The 18,165-nt window shown below is 40.5% G+C and overlaps 1 protein-coding gene across 3 annotated transcripts in view; it reads right to left on the bottom strand.

Annotated features, from left to right (window-relative positions):
* RERE (arginine-glutamic acid dipeptide repeats) overlaps positions 1–18,165 on the bottom strand; it is a 256,805-nt gene that overhangs the window by 40,944 nt on the left and 197,696 nt on the right. For all 3 annotated transcript variants that reach the window (XM_050909265.1, XM_050909263.1, XM_050909264.1), the window contains exon 11: positions 16,187–16,267. In XM_050909265.1, the coding sequence (XP_050765222.1) occupies positions 16,187–16,267 (81 nt within the window). The remainder of the gene's footprint in view (positions 1–16,186; positions 16,268–18,165) is intronic.

Genomic DNA, 18,165 nt, shown 5'->3' on the forward strand with positions numbered 1-18,165 from the left:
AGTGAGACTACATCAGATAAAACCCAAATTAATTGCAATTTTAATGCTACAATAGATACCTATGCATATTATTGCTTTCCATTGTAGAATGAACACTCACTGGTGCTATCACCTTAACACCAAAAATCAAAAGTAACTGGAAACATGTGCCTTCCCCCCTTCCCAAGTCATTAACTAGATGATTGCATTGTATCCTAGGAGATTTGCTTGTTAACATTAATTCAGTTTTCAAAGGGCAGGCAACTATTACTATCAGATACTTCACTACCACTGGCTATAACTGTCCTTCATGGCAGCCTGTGTTGGTAGTCTAGCGAGAGAAGACTGAGGCTTTCAGTAACATTACGTTAGCTTCAAATAACTGGGTAACAGGGAGGGAGAAAACCGTTAATATTATGTTTTTTCAGGATTATGTTGATCAGTAATGAGTCTGTTAGTAATTTTGTCTGCCACACATGCTGTGCTCCTTGGAATAAATTCAAATAAAAATTTAACAAGTCCAGATAAGATTAAAAGTTAAAAATCTTTGTGTTAGTTTCCAAACCTATGGTAAGTCTCCATACAGGAAGAGTTCAAAAGACAGTCACCCAGAAAAAATAATTAACCATGAATGGTAGTAAAGAAGGTAATAGGTCAGCAGAGCACACTGTGTCACTTGCATGGCATGGAAAAGCTATATAGTCTAACCATCAAACTTACTACTTTCCTACTAAATTGTTTGTGGTTCTTACCCAAGAGGAACAATCCAGCTAACAAGACTTGAACTGTGGAAGGGATAACAAACCAGGCTGCCTCCTGAATTAGGATATTCTCCAGGTACTGTAGTTATGGATGTGTGCATATTTTAATTTACTGTGAAGGAAAAATACTTGTTTAACACACCAAAGAATTACATCCAACAATGTAGGAAAACACCAATTTCCTTCTGGCCTTCGATACAGGTACTAACTTCAGGAAAAGAACAGTTATTTACTGTACAGACATACAGATTTCTGAGAACATTTGAATTTTTAAATAGATTAAATATGTGGGACAAGGTGAAAGCATTACAAGATACAGCCATTTACCTGTGTCCTTTTTTGGTATCTATGTTAGAAGAGTACTTCTATATTCAGTGCTCTGGCAATTAAAAAACCCAACAACAAAACCTAACAAACCCACAACTAATACAAATCATTTCCTTACAGTCAATCACAGCAGACAATTACCTTGAGCAGAGTAACATCCAATAATGAGAGCCCAACTAGGCATAAATTCCCACAGCACTCTTGAAAATTCAAATTTTCAAAAATGTATTAGAAGTGGGAAAAAAGTATATAAGCAACTATCATACGTAACTGAATTCCAATAGTAAGTTCTTATAGTGGTTGTGTGTATTTACTTTGGTTATTTTTTTATATTTAAAACCATGCAGACCTTCTTAACTCGCATTTCCCTACTCACAAGAAAGCTGTTGCTAACCGAAATAGCACGCACTCCTTCCTCCCTTCAGAAAAGACTCGAGACGCAAAGCAGCAAGACAGGTTTTCTATTACTCATGTTTCCCTAATCCATCAAACACATGCTACTGCAAAGTGGTCTCATAATTGAAACCATTCTAATTGTCAAATGTACGAACAAAGCTTTTTCTGTGGTTCACTAGTCGTTTTTTACTGTGGTTTGGTTACTCACTAGGCTTAGAAAAATTTGCAACAACATGGCCCCAGACACCCAGGAGGGCCCAGAACAGGTGTACAGCCTGCAACCTCCTAGCACCACGCTATGCAAAGCTCACAGCGTTCAGAAGGTACTGTTTCACAGAATTCCTCAAAAATGCTTCAAAGCTAACAGAGGAAGCCTCCTACGAAAGGGCTTTTAACCTATTAAGGATTTAATTAATGGGCGCACATTGTTTCTGTTCAGAAAAGATGCAGGTACCTGCAACTTATTTTTTCAGCGTCTGCATCTCAGAGGGCATATATCCCATGGCAAACAGATCCCCTGGGAAGTAAGAAAGCAGAGCCGCCAGGAACCCAGCAGCCTTCAAGCAGCAACGTCAACATTAATTATTATGGAGACAAGGCAAAATAATACAGAGGCAACAAAGCTTTGGCAGCATCTAACTTACTTTCCTGCTGCCCTTCAAAAAACACTTCTAATGAAATAAAATGGAAATCCCCACTATATACTGCAGATGAAGGTGACTTTGGGAAGTGGGGGAGAAGAGGAATAAAAGCAGATGGATGATCTTAGGAAACTGCCTGGTACCCAACAGACCAGCTCCCCCCCCAGCCCCATCCTTCCACCTGGTAACAACCATTCAGAAACAGACAGGTCTAATTAAGCGTCAGAGCAAACCATATCTATCAATGTCTACCCACTAGGTTTCCACTAGCTGTGTTTTCTCCCCTGCACTGCTCAATCTGCAAAGACTTCGACTACAGACATTGACCCAAATAAAGAAACTACCTCTCCTTATTAGCCTTCCTTTTGCCAACAGAGTATTACAACTACAATGACGTTGCAAAAGCTGGAGGCTGATTAACAGAGTATTTGGGAAGTAAGTTACACAATGGACTCTTTTCAGCATTGAAGGAGAAGAGGATATATTCCTGGAGAGAAACTGAAGCAAGAACATCCGAGAAATCAGTAGCCCAAAGAACTTCTTATTCCGAAGATAAGAAGTCCCTGCTAGTCTGCGGTTTTTTGTTGTTTTGTTTTGTTTTTTTCTCTCCTCATTTTGACATGACCTTTATGGAACGACAAACCAAGACTGAACAGTGCACCAGAAGGCTGCTTATCTACAGCCTGCAGGATTCCATCCACATTTTCAGCTCCGAGATGACAACTAAAGCAATCAAACATAATGTGAAACTCAGTTTTAAAAATTTCCCATATCTTTTCTACATAAGTTCACTTGAAAAGGTCAAAGTGAAACTTCAGTAATTCAAAAAAACCCCAAAAACTTAACACTGGTTTGGCACATACATAAATATATAAAACTAGCTATTCAGTGGCGATTCATACAAATTTGTTACATACTACTAAATTGCTGAAGCAATGAAAACTTCTACAGTCACAATTTCTAAATACCAGCACGGTTTTTTTAGAGTCATGACTCGAGAGTGTGTAAACATGGGTTAAGGACTATAAAAGAGTGATTGGATGAGGTGGGAAAACGGTAGGGCAGTTTTCACTTAAACACTTAACAATCCCATTGATTTGTCTTCAGCAGCACTATTAATACGCTCCGTGGAAAAATATTCAGAAGATAAGAGTGGGGCAAGTGGGGTCATTCATAACAACCACAAATAGCAGCGTACAACCTCCATTTGTCTCTCTACAGTAGATACACACCTATTAAATAAAACTTTCTAGAAGTATATGCATTATTTCCAAATATATCTTGGACATCTATGGGTTAAAACTCTTCGGTTGTTCAAATCTAACAAGACTTTAGCTCCCTCCTTTTCATCCTTTAGCTGAAAATCATTTGAATCATTTTTGAAAGGCTTATAAGTTTAAGAAACACAGATTTCTCTGAAACAAAAACATTACTCACCTTAAAAGAATATAAATAAGAGAAAGATAGGGAGGAGAGCTTTATGCCCACAGTGAGCAGATAAATTCTCTTTAGAAGCTCTTATGCTCACAACAAAAGAATGTTCTTCTAAATCCAGGCAGCAACAACAACAACAAAAAAATCTATCACATCAAATGCCACAGAATAAGAACATGAGCTGGAATTGTTAAATCAATACAAGTTTAACAGAGCATTGGAGGTGGAAGGCCTTTGTCCATGTCACTTCATCATAACAAGGTGAAAGTCCAGTTATACAACACACAGAGTTATTCTACATACTAGATCTGATTTAACAGTGGGAATTAGGATAAATGCATTTTTCCATATGCCCTTTAAGCATCCAGAGTGTGCAAGGTTTATGGCACATATTTTTAATCACACCTGAATTGGCAAGGTAAGAAATTCTGCAGAACAAAACCAGGGTCCAAACAAAAAACCATCCATTTCTGTAAACTATGTTCTTCCAGTCTCTAAGCCATTATACATTGCAACTGTATTACTCTTAATACAATGAAAGGAAACCTACGCAGAAAGTGTAGTTTGTGCGACATCAAAATTGCAGAGAAGTCAGCCAAGCTCTAGTGAAGCACAACCTCCAAACGTGAAGAAAACTGCACAGGCAAAAACTTACTACATAAACTAGCAAGTACACAATCTCCGATGAGGTCATGAGGCTCCCATGACACACCCTCTCCTACACAGACAGGCAACAAATATGTCTTTTGGGCTCTCAGAAATAAGCAAGCGTTTAGAACGGCAATATCCCTCTTTCCCTTATCTTGTGCTGCTAAATAGAAAAGATAAATCCAAGTAATGCAGTTAGCATTGCACATTTGTCTAAATTCACTCTTAACTCTAAAGGCCTAAAAGAAACTTCAGGGAAGGGAAAGTAACAGATGGAAAGAAACAGTGGTAGGGCTGCAGGAATAAGGAAAAGAGAGAGAAGGGTTGTTTTTATAGTTTAATGGGGTTTCTTTTGGGGTTTTTTTTGTTCGTTTGTTTGTTTGTTGGGGAGGTGGCATGATTTATTTCTCCGGTTCCCTCTCACTGCAATTCAGGTAATGAAAGACTTGAGCTTTGGCAAAGATCCCCTCCTTAGCCATTAAAAAAAACAAAAACAAAAAACAAAACACCCCAACAAAACCAGAAGAAAAGAACCGTAATTAAGCTCACCGGAAACAAAGCTAATCAAACTTAAACAGTAACAAAGGGCAACAGAAACATGTTCACTGTATCACATCTTCCTTGCTGGCCAAGAGCCCAGAGTTTTCATTACATTTTTTCTCTTCCCCCCCCCTCACAATAGCATTAACAAGCCCTGGCCCAGGATGCCTAGCTTTACAAACTGTATTTGTAGGAGGCCAGCTTTTCATGAGGCCAAAACCCAGCATGTGGAAAGTGTTAAGACTTTCATGTAGTAGAGGAGGTTCTTAAAACTACTACTGTTCAACTCAAAAATCTTGGAGCTTCACAGATCATTAGAGGTTTCTGAACCACAGAGAAGAGCAGAGTTAGCAAAATAAATCAAGAGTTCCTGTGGGATGTCCTAGTGCTTTACACAACAAGAGGCACTAGGCACAAAGCAGGCTCAGAATTAAACAACAGGGAGGACTTCTCAAATTGCATGAGGAAAGAGCTGTTTTATAACCTGGAATGTACTCTCCCTTTCTTTAAAGGTTAGGGTCTAGAGGCATTGTACAAAATAATTCAGTTTGTGTCAGGGGCATTGGGAGGAAGGGAAAAGGGAGCACAGAAAGTATGGTTGGGGGAAGGGAAGGAGGGGAATCAACTCAACTGTTCCACCCAACAAGAACAATCTATTTCACCATGGCAGTAAAAGTACTTATCAGCACCTTTTTAATGCCAGATTTCTTACTGCTGTACAGGAGTTTGGTAGCATAAAAAGAAACAATGTTCCCTGCCAATTTTCTATACCGCAGATGACCAGAGCCAATAAGGATTTCCCAACCATCAGTACTGTCAGCATTTTTGGTTTTGTCATTAATCTCATAACACTTTGTTTATTTCTTAAGACTCCAAGTTCTTAAATACAGCGATTACTTAGGAAATCATCTCTTTCGTTTCCATCTCCCCAAAAGAGAACGTTTCTATGTTCACATTTACAAAGAAAAGGGGAATTCAAAAATTTAAACTTGAAAGATCTAAATCAGAAGGAAACATACCTGTCAACATTCTAAGATTTTTTAAAAATAAGAGATGTAAAAAGGAAAAGGTTTTCCGTGGAACCTGCTTTGATTACTCAATGTTTGATGCGACACTACCTGTACCTTAACTAGACTAAAAGCAAAAAGTGAAGCAGTGTGCTGAATTTCTTTACTGCAGAACGTGTGATGCTGGAGCATAAGAATGCCGTTCTACCTGGGACAACGTCAGAGGCATAGTCAGCAGAGGGAGCCCCTTTTACTCCAAGCAAAAAGCACAAACAGCACAAATGGTGGACCCCAGTCTTGCAAGATACTTATTACTCACAAGCAGGAACGGGAAACCCACAGCTTCATTATCTTTGTTTTCCACATACCAGAAGACATTACGGTGCCTGAAAATGCATTCTACCTCTTGGCAGGGAAAGGAATCCCCCACTATAAATCCACCATCATACACATGTATACAGGGCTACGGTTCAGATTTGCAGCCTTCCTCCTACCAACTGAACACCTTGCAGAACAGGCCTCTTCCTTACGTGCTGCTGTGACAAGAGCAGTAGATGTTTACCCAAAAGAACGTCACCATCACCTATAAGTAATCATTAGCGTTTTTATGTCCTGAGAATTTGAATTCTATCATACTCCTAAGCTTTCTTCTTTCAGATAAAATAGAAAGGGGAAACAAAACAAAAGCAAACGTAGCAGATTTCAGCTTGTGATGTTAAATGTTTCTTAAAGTGCAAGGCTTACACGGCCTGTTATAGCTACAAACTGCCTTAGTTTCCCCTATGGCACAGCCCCTTTAAACAAAAGCCACTATTCTTAATTCCCCGTTCTCAGTTTATTCCACAATCTGTGTAATTCCTGGGAGTTTTCCTTGGCAAGAAAAAAAAACAACAACAAAAAAACAGTAATCAAGCACTGCTTCTTTTTTACAGCTGGTTTGAAACAAAAATGACAAAATGAGTGCATCTGTCTGCTGAGGTTGTTATTGTCTTGTTCTCACAGTACAGTTATAGCAGCATATTACAGGATATTTAGGACTGAATAATGTATTTGGGGGCTGATTCTGTGCCAAAAGAACACTGTAGATACCGTTCTTACGGTGCCATCTGGGGCAGGAAGCAACGATTAAGGCCAATGATCTGTTGTATAAGAAGAAAGTTAATTTCATGCTCAGGGTGGCAGGCAAGATGCATTAAAAGTATAGTTTACTCTCTGCCAACAGACGATTTATTTTTTTTCCTGGTGCACAATCTTTTGCCCCCAAATGACTTGCTCTATTGAACCCTACACAACCTGAATAACAAATTTATGAATGTCTGTGTTAAGGAACTGAAAACTGCTTTGCACTGCTAAGCATTCCAGATGACCCCGATTCTCCTGTAACATGACCCTCTCAACACGTCAAAGCTGTTTATATTTATTTACTTCTTGAACTTGAAAATTCAAAGAAAACTGCTGCAATACCTTCTGAAATTATAATCTCTCTCACACACTGTAATGACACACATGAAATGGCACCACTTGGGACAACACCTAGATAACATCCTCAGTTATGTTAGCTACAATCTGGCTGCCCCTGCTCTATTCCCCCCCCCCCCCCCCCCCCCCCCTTAATGGTACATTTGTAATTAATCTTCATTATCCCTGACTAGGACAAGAAAGCAGTGTGGGTGCTGAGGAGGAGAAAATCAAGACAGAATGCTTGCTCCTCAAATGTAAGCAAGCCACCAAAGCAAGCCACCACCCTGGCAAAAACTAACTGCGAGCAGTCTGCGCTGGCTTCCAGTGGATAACTAAGGATAAAATTTGGCCCAAATACACACATACAAAATAAAAGACCAATTACATATAGGCCATAAACATCAAGTTTAAACACAGAAGCTGAATTAGCTACAAAAACTGCTTGAGTTTCACTGCAGTTTGTTTTTCAATACCTCAGACTTGAGCAATTGCCATAAAACTCACCACTTGCCAACCAAACCACTTGTCTCCACATCTCCCTCCCTTTCTAAAAACCCTTTTTAAAAAGAATTCCTTTGTCTGCTCCATACAGGAATTTTTAAAAGTTAGCATTCCCAACGCATAGATAAGAAAGAGGGACTAACCAGCACCAGGTAGACACCATCTGAAGCATCTATTCAGCACTGGTATGTTGCTCTTCCAAAGAGACTTGCACTGTGTTGTCCCCTTTGGTCCCATCCAGCCCCCCCAACATACAGTACCATCTTAGAATGCCATGTTCATGCATACCAGAAGTCTTTAACTTGCCGTAAAACAAAGCCATTGATTCATGTACATCGTTCATAGACTAAATCAAGTACTTGTAGGATGAGATTTGTGCAACACCACTTTTACATCAATGCAACTACTATAGAGGACATCAAGGCTTATCTTCCTGCTTTGTCACTGAAGTTTTCAGTTTCCCTGAGCAAGTCACTAGGTTTGCTTCTGACTCAGCTCTTAACTTGTAAAAACTTCAATTCCATACCCAACAGTGCTGTACACTAGGTATATGATTAAAGATCATGAGATCCTCAGATATCAGTTGTGGGTCTGTGAATTAGCACCACAGAGAGGATTATGTGGAGAATATTTCTCTATTAAGCCATTTCAAAAATCAGACACCAGGCAGGATTATATAGATTAATTTCTTCAAGGAGTTACCCAAATTTTATAGCATTAGCACTGTTCTAGGACAGGATGTCCCACAAACATCACTGTTGCTTAGATGACTTTTTTTTTTTTGCCTCTCTGAACGCCATCTTCAAGTTTTGAAGTATATCTTCAGCTGCTAACTGGATGGGAAACAAACACCACCAAGGGTTTGGTGCACGGCATCCGTGGAAAAGAATCTTGCCAGGATAGGACACTCAACCATTAAAATAAACTGTAAAAATTCTCAAATAGATACCTATTTTATGTACCTGAGATTCATAGGACCTTAGGATTGATGTCTGAGTATTTGAGACAATCTGACAACTGCTACAAAAGAAGAAAAGCTAATATCTTTTCTCATAGGGAAAGAAAAATACAGAATAAAAAGTATACAGCTGTTGATGAACAAAAACATTTTAGCCAGTCACGCATACCCTTCAGCATAGATGCAAAAAAGATAATTCACAATAAGAAAATAAAACAAAATGCCTGATGATGGTGAATTATAAACAGAAGGTAAGGAAAATGCAGTGTAACAGAACTATGAGGAGTCACAGCAGCATTGTGTTCTCTCAGTTGTTGAGGAAGACTCAGGCAATATTCTATCAATTTTCCAGAAAATCTTGGCTTAGATCTTCAACTACATACCTTTCACTACAGAGCAGAAATTGTCCTTTTTGGCTCTCTGACAGAACTCGATGCAATTGCCTAATGGCCCTCTTTTGCGTGCAACAATATTTTACCCCTACCTACCTCTAAACCTTCAGAGAAAAACAAACAATGAGTTTCAATCTTATAATGTAAAATAATAAAAAAAAAAACCCCACCAGAGTGCAGAGTTGATTTATTATCCATGCTAAATGCAATTCTAGAGTCCAGGTGGCATAGTGAATACACCTTCTGGTTTTATGCTCTTCACCTATGAAGGTTTCTTAGTAAGAAACTCAAATAAGCAGCCCAGTTTTTGAGATGATGACACTGTAAATTACCTTTAGAATACAAAAGTAAAATAATACATTTGAAAATTAATTCTCTTATTCTTTTAAGAGAAAGCTTAAGAGATCTAAACCAAATAAAAACAATGCACATCAGGTACTTTCTTTCTTCGGTTTTATTTGCTTCAGCTGAAACCAAGACATACAGGTTATGAGAAAGGGTATTTTGGTCTTTGGAAGATGTACCCATAGTCGTTAATCAGATGACCACACACTAGTAGCATTGGACTCTGAAAGTGAAAAGTCAATGTAAAAAGGCAGTTCACAGAGCAAGGATTTAAGAGCTAAGCAGTATATACCTTCAGGATATGTTAAGTCCAAAGAAGAAACTCGGGAAACTGAAACAAGAGGAACACGCATGGTATATAAACCATGAAGCTGGAACTGTGGCCCAAGCTTGTCCAATGAAGTATACAGTTGGCAGCTCTACTCACCTGTAAGACCTGAAGTCAGTTTTAGCGATGAAGACGACAGGGTGTATACTAGAGTTAAACCATTATGTCTCTTTAAATACCTTTCCAAACCTTCTGTTTTATTATCCAATAAAATGACGACATTTGCAATAGGTTTAACAATTAAACTTTTAAAAACAAGCCAAATCACAGTGAACACATATACTGAACAACCCTTACAGATGATCTGGTCTTTGTAAACAGCTTTCAGCTCAGTGCCACTTAAATTTAGGAATATCTCCATCTGAGCTCAGCTCCTATGAGCTCAGCATTTCATTAAATTCTTTGGCTTACTTATTCTGCTCCTGGTGAGAAGCGTGAACTGAATTACTGTATGCCTCCTCAGTACACTGCTTTACCTTAAAGCCAAACATATTAATTTAGTGTTCTCCCTCAATCAGCTAAGATAGCCACACTCAAAAAAAAAAAAAAGGCAACATGTTGCCTACAGAAGAGTTTGTTATGCAAATGAATCAATGGTTTCACTTACACAGGAAAAGCAACTAACTGATGCCTCTGCCCATTTTTCAAAATGGACTGAAGCCCAGTAGGGTATCTGCTATGAGTAAAGAAAAAAAGTCTTACGCTATCATTTTTAAAATGTGAAGCCTATAGTCCCTGTTTTAACAAGAACAAAACCCTCCAACTGTAATATCCATGCAATGGAAGCACTAGCAGCAGTGAGCAGAGATGAAATGAAAAGAAGCAGTGGCTGTTTATGTTGGCAGTCGCTTCAAACTCTAATGGAAAATTTCAGCTCTGACTGCATCTAGGCTAGAACAAGTTATTAAGGAAAAAGGTTCAGCTTTCAAACAGAAAAGGCTTACATAGCTTGTCCCTTTCTGAACACTCCTACAGCAAAGACAAGTCAGGAAATAATATGCCTTGACTATGCAATGTATTAATATCCTATTACTCGGGGAATATACCATCAAATAAAATATAACTCCTTTGGGAAAGGAGAACAATGATAATGCCCGTGCCACAGACACAAACTCAGCTATTGGTACAAATAAGTTATACTACTAAATGCAAATATTAAAAAGCCAATGTAGGGCTAACTAATCACTTTATACTCACAGACCAAAATATATTCACCTAATTATCCCCCTCTTTTGATCAAAGGAAAACTGCTATTTGAACAATTATGTCAAGGGAGAATCTTTACCTTTCATATGCTCACGAGAATTTTGCACAAATATTACTAAGGCTGTTTGTTGACATGAATAGTATACAGTTTGTCCTCAGAGAGGGCAAACACCTTGCCAGCCTGCACATACGGTAACTCAGTGACCTTTCAGCTACTACACATTTGCACTATATTTAAGAGCTACTCAGGAAGCCAATATTGTACATTATGTAACACAAGATTAAGTATTAATGAGGCAAGAATAAAATTGTTTATCTAAACCCCAATCTAAAGTTAAACAGAAGTTTATGCTGAAAGCTCACACTGCACTCATTTTGTCTCCTAACATTAACAGAGCACAGCTTATTTAGTCTCTGAGATATGTCCCAACAGCATTTAATCTGGATAGAAAGACTTTACTATCAGAAAAGAGACTATTTTTCCTAAAGGTGACGCATATTTGGTTCTTAGGCGCATAAACACAGCACGTTGCAGGTATTTTGATGTAAGGAAAACAGTTGATATTCATGATTTCTGTTTACACTGTGTTTTAAAGCTAAATACAGAAGCATCCACCCAGAGGCAAGACCTTTTGATTGCACTCTGTCGTCTCTTGCTAAGCAGCCAAACCAAAAATCACACACACCAAAGATACCTATGTGCTCAACAGGGAAATTGAAAACAAAATTAGACCAAAGTCTGCATGCCTCCACAAAGATTCACTGTCCTCTTTTTAGACTTCTCACTAAGCAAGCAGCTCTACAAGGCTCAGTAAGGAGCGTCAGCCTGCCAGAAAAAAGACAAGCAGACAATTAGACCGTGGTCACAATCCCTGTACCATAAACCTCCCCTGAAGAACGCAGTAGGAGTCATTCAAGAACCTCAAAACATTCAGACAGGTGTCATCCTCAGTTCTAAGAATAGGCAGAAGAGGTCAAAAGTACTTGGGCCTATTCCCATGAAAGACACAGTGTTTCCAAAACCTCAATTCAATTGCAGCGTATGCCATGGCTATCTAATGATATAACATGACATTATTCTTAAACCTATGTAAGGCTGCCAAAGGGACAATCACATACGCCCCACTCCATTTCTACTGGCTAACTGAACAGCCTAAGATGTTTGAGTTCTGCTGGTCGGATAACACATCTGTCAAAGCAGGCTGCAGGAACTCCAGCCAGAGGAAAAGAAATCTGTTTCTTCTGGGACCATGGCCTTAAATAGTTCAGGCAAACTGAACCTGCACCCTAACTGAAGCTTACAGAAGTGTTTCTGAGTCACCAGCACAAGGGTAGGCTGAGCAGAACAGGACCCAGCTCTAAATCTGAGCAAGCTGACACCGTGACTTGGCAACCTCCTCCTCCTGCCCCGACTGGACATTATTGCTCTGCACAAGCTCACGTTCACTCCATGTTTCTATTTACCTTTTGCATGTCACTAACACAGAGTTAAGCTGCTTACAAGAACACAATAAGTTAGGCATTTAAGTACATTTATCTCAGGCCTATCACAATGCTGGTGCTTCTAAAACTCTCAAATTCAAGTAGCTCAGCGTAATCACCTAAAGAATTCAGAGCAGGAGAATTTTAAATACTTCGAAAATCCCATATTATCACAAAGTTTTAGCAAATTATCCCAAAACAGGGGAAAAAAAATAAATATCACATTTAAAGCCAAATCAGATACTTAAGACTTGTTGCCCGCTGCGTACCTTGCATTCTCACAACATATGAATTTAAATAGAAGTTATTAATGCAAACTGTTCATGTCAGATAGGTGCCTGCAAAATTTATTTCTTGGCTTACCATGCAGAAGAACCAAAAGTGCTGCTAAGCATGAACCAAATGAGAGCAGGATACTTCACCAACTGTGCCATTCAACTACAGCTATAACTAAGAGAAAACTATTGAGGAAGAAGGGGAAAGGAAGAAAGACACATAGGAACAGAGGAGAAGATATATTTAAGACAGAGTTCAATGGAAACCCAAGGAAGTTTCAGAAGTTTTATTTAAGCTCATCTACATGGAAGCACTTTTTCTCCACAGTATCAGAAGGTTAACACTTACTGATCCAGCCATAAAACTATTGGCTTTCCTTGATCCCTTTCAGCAGTCCCACTTCAGCAGAGGGCATGCTCAGATAAGAGCTGGTTTTAGTTCCTATGTCTCTTGCTTATAAAAGCTTGAAGAGAATGCTACGGCTATTTACACTCATGCCCACTGGGAAACCCTCTCAGACATAAACTTTGAAATAAATTGGAAATTTGAAATAAACTGGAAGAGTGAAGACCTAAACCAACATACAGCTTTGATATGCAGTAAGTATTTTCTTTCATAAAGATATTTTTTCTTGCTGGTTATTCATTTAGAAGAAACAATTTAAAAAAAGTTGAAAAACTACATTAAACTAGTTAAAACACACATTGACAAATACAGGGTTTTCTTAAAAGTATTGTACATTAACTATAGAGAGGAAAAAAAGCAAAGGCACAACTCAAATAGGACATTCCTTAGCATGCTTGTGAAAACTTAGTACAGTGTGGCCTAATTCTCATCTCTCACCATGGCCACTTTACACCTTCCAATATTATAAAAGAAATACAATGTCATATTCACCTCTATATTCTGACTTCCTGTACAGCAGCCTCAGCTTGATTTAATATAAAGTAGGCCTAGTCTCTACAATAATTTTGTATTTCTATTGTATTACTTATCTTCCACTATTGTCATGTTCCAACCGCAGGGCTGAAGGCGGTATTAGGAAGAGTTCTGCCCAGTGAAAGCAGCATAAATGTAAGTGTCTAGAAAAGGCAGGCATTATACAAGAAGCATAATAATAAGGAGATTTAACTGTAAGTGGGTTTTGCAGAGAGGCAAAATCCCTGGCTCCCCTGCCCACAGGCTTCAGTGACTGGTAAGGTAAAGTCTAATACATTAGAAATGTGCAGGATGTATTGACCTATAGCCTGGTTTCCATTTAGGGCAAGTCACTTCAAGAATGCCCCTGACTCATTTTCAAGTAGCTTTTGCAGAACTTGGGAGTTGCCATAGTGCTTTTGCGTCCATACAATAATTTTTAGAACTTCATCTCACGTTAATATGGTGGCTAAACAGGAAAATAAGGCCTTTTTTCTAGCGTTTCTGGAATTGCTAGAGGGTTACTTCACACTGCAATAGAAAAACAGCAGGCAAAGTATCTGAAATTATTTCGGTGATGAAAAAATACAGACAAATTAATTCCACAGCCTTGTAACTTACATTATTCATTATTCCACTTTAAGGAAGAAAAGCTAAACTGGGTAATCAAATATTATTTACTGCAGCCTTTATTCTGCATGTCTTACTATAGCGAAACTGCTGTAAATTTTATCTGAAAAAGATCGGGAATTAAAAGCAAGCAGAAGTGAGACCTGTGGGCAAAAATAGGAAACAGATTAAACAATCCGTTGTAGGTCAGAGGTTATTTGTAGATCAGTTACCACTAGGGGCTAAAAAAGCCTGCTCAAAACCATCAACACACTGCTTTCCAGTTGCTCAAACTTAACATTTCGTCTTCTCTATACTGAAAATTTAGACCTAATGAAACAAAAATGTAACACTTGAAAAATGATAGCTTATATGAAGTTTCACACCACTTGCAAACTTGCAAAACTTTTACAAAAAGCCTTAGGCCTGATAACCAAGTTCAAATGTAGAAGTCAAGTAGTACAAACAGGGTCAGACACCTGCCCTCAACTCTCAGTTCTTTAGTTTTTCTTTTCCTTTCTCCCGCAAACTGTTTTTCTCTATCACAAAGAGACATTTTATATTTAAAAGCATATTTCATAGTTGCTGTAATTCAAACTTTGGAAGAGTACTTCTGCCTCTCAGTAGCTTTACCATCAGCAGAATTCATTTCTAAAGTAAACACCAATTTGTTCTAAATACATTGCTAGGTGATACTCTAAAGAAAAAAGGACTGCTTAAACTGACTACGTGCTGGATTTCTTAGATGTTGCTAAGAAGCACACTATTTCGGCATTCCTTCTAAGCTGTCATTTTTCCAATATTGGGCCTTCATGCCTCAAAATCCAACAGAATACTAAAGCAAAGTCTACCTACACTTGATCAGTAATCAAGTTTTCCCATCCTTCTCAATAGAATCAGTGAACATATACACCAACTGAAGCACTCCAGGAATCATTTCATCCTCCTCTTCCTATTTGACTTAAGTAGTGTTACTAACTATTTACCAACAGAAGATTGTGATATCACAGCATCGTCTCACAAGAACATCTCAGAATGTCCTACAGTAAGTGATAGGTTTTAAAATATTTTTACAGTAATGCTCTTCTGCACTGAACATCCAAATTCCACATACACACAAGTCTAAACAACCAGTTATGCTTTAAATAAATATTTTCCAGATCACTAACACATCGCTAGAAAATAGCCTAACTCAATTTTCATTGAGTTATCTCCCTTCTAAATTCAGAGCAAATATGGAAACCTCTTTCCAAAACCACCCTCCCAGCAGTTAAATGACACCTGCAGAATAGAAACCGAAGCTTCGAGAGAAGCTTGGCAATTAGGACTAATGGAAAAGTAACTAGATTCCCAAGGCTTCCCAAACCCTCTTTCCTTTGAAGAAGTCAACCACTCCTCCCTGTCCATCTTCCTTCTAAGCACTTGCCAGGATTTTCAATAGAATGACAGTTATGTAAGCTTTATGAAGTTCAGTACAGTAATAAGCCACAGATCCATTCAGAAACTGAAGTTACATGCTTGCTGTCCACATGTTTCAGGAACGTGAAGAGTTAAATACAACCACCGAATTCTGCAGGTCATAGGAGCAGGCACATACCTCAGTCTTCCAGATTCAATTAGATTTTGTTTTGTTTTGGCTTTCTTTAATTACCCACTGCCATTTGAGCCCAACTGGGTGGCATAAATGTATTATCCCATCATAATGTCAGAATTTAAAATTAGATTTGGTCTCCATAAATACACTTCATCCAACCTTAGTGACTCCATCCAGCAACGATGACTATTTTATGTAACATCTTTCAAACGCTAAGACCTAAAAACTGCACTAAAAATTACAGCTACGTTTTCTGACTGTGGATTTCTCTTCCATTTATCTGAAGAGAATTCAGTTCAAGGTAAAAAGGAAGTAGTTTCGTAAGATCAAACACTGAAGCAGCAAGAGAAAAAACAAATTACATAAAGTCCAAATGTACTTACAGTCTCCTTATTCGGAAGCAACTCCTTTCGGATCCTGAAGAAGTTCTTGCCGTACTGCCTCAACCCCTTAATAAAACGTTTCTGTGATAAAAAGATAACAAAAACAGTATGTCAGCAGAAGGGGGTGGGGGGGGGAAAATCTTGTTATTCAGCACAACAGCCAAACAATGTTCTGAGCTTAAGGTCCGTCGACAGAAGAAAACGTATACCTACACAGCAACTGAAAACAGACAGGGGAAAAAAGGCTTTGAAAAGATACCGAAAAATTCAAACCACATTCCCTTCCATGTCAAACTTCCAACATTTGAAGCTTAAAAAAAGTCAGTACCACAGTCAGTTCTTTTCCAAAACGACCGAAGTATTCTGCTGCACGTCTCTTCCGAAGTCGATTTTTCAACTAAGCGGCAGCAGGCGAAGGAAAATACGCAACGCTGATTCTCAGGGGAGAAAAGTGACTCTCCAGAGAAGGTGCTGCAGGGGTTAAAGAGTCCTTGCAGACGCCAGCCCTCCGGATTCACCCTTCCCGATTTTCGGAGGAATACAACCAAACGGCTGCCCGAGAAAGCCCTCCGCCAGGCGAAAAGCGGAGCCGCCGCTGCCGCTCCCCCCTCCGCGGCTCGCAGCGGTCCGCGGTCGCTCGCCACGCCGAGACGCTTCCTCCTCTCGCCCTGCAGCCGCCCGCCGGGGCCGCGCACGGCGGGGCCCGGCGGGACGCGGCCGCGGGGGGAGCGGCGGCGGTGGTGGTGCAGGCGCAGGTAGGGAGCGCGGCGGGGCCGCCCCGCTCCCCCGGCGATGGCGGGGGGCTGGGGGCTGCGGCGGGGGCAGCCAGGCGAGCGGAGCCGCGCCGCGACGAGCGGAGGAGCCGAGCTGAGGAGAGCGGCGCGGAGGGCCGGGCGGGCGGGAGGCGGCGGCCGCGGCCGCCCAGCATGTGATCGCGGCGGGGCTGGGCGGCGCGGCACCCGCGGGGCGCGCCGCAAAAGGCGGCCTGGATCGCCGGACCCCCCCCCCCCCCGCCCCGGGCCCCGTGCGGCGGGCCCCTGGCCCCGGGGAAGCCCCGCGAAATCAGCCGCCGGATTAAGGCCCGCCCGTCCCCGGGGGCTCTGCAACGGGGTGGCGTCCTTCTCCCCTGCCAGTTGCTGTATCTCATCTGCCGCACCCCTCAGCTGCCCTTCTTTACTCTCCGGTCCCCCCTTCAGCTGCCCCTCGCACTCATGTTTCCCCTCTGCAATACCCCCCCCCCCCAGTGCTTCAGCCTCCAGCTGTAAGCATCGCTCACTCCCCTCCTCCTCTCTTTCCGGGGCCGGCACCTTCATTTGGTAAATCTAGTGCGGCGTGCTATCCCTCTCAGCCTGCAGCTCTGGGACCAGTCTCACCTATACCCCAACATTTCACCACCATGAATCAGTACCAGGAGATGAAGACTAAACACAGAGTGCCTCTTTTTGGAAGGGCCAGTCCTGAGGTCTTTTTCCTTTCCTATACGAAGCATACAGGTATAAACACTAGCAAATACCAAATTCTGCCTGCAAAAAAGATGAGCGATGTTGAGTATATGGGCCCGAACATTCTGGGGGAGGAAGATGAGAATTAATAATTCCCTAAAAAGAAACATACCTCAAGTTGGCTTAATGCTTTTTGGACCACATCTTCTTGCAAGTATCTACTTGGAGGAGGTGGGCAGGTGATTAGAGGCTTCCATACGGTGAAGTGGATAAGGAATCCCAGAAAGGGTAATTCACTACTAAAATAGTGCTCCATACACCTCATAAGTTCCCACCACAATGCTGAATATGAGTGAGCAGTCTCTTTGGAACCTCATGCATATTATTTTGCAGATATGCTCCCACAGGGATCTATCCTTACCTAACCCTGACCCTCAAAACCAGCAAGACTGCTAGGGTTCGCCAAGAACATGCCTGGGGGCACAGAGACAAGAATTAACCACCAGTTGTATATGCTTTGAGATTACAGTCCCTTCC

This window comes from Gymnogyps californianus, chromosome 21 (assembly GCF_018139145.2).
Source record: "Gymnogyps californianus isolate 813 chromosome 21, ASM1813914v2, whole genome shotgun sequence".
NCBI lineage: Eukaryota > Metazoa > Chordata > Aves > Accipitriformes > Cathartidae > Gymnogyps > Gymnogyps californianus.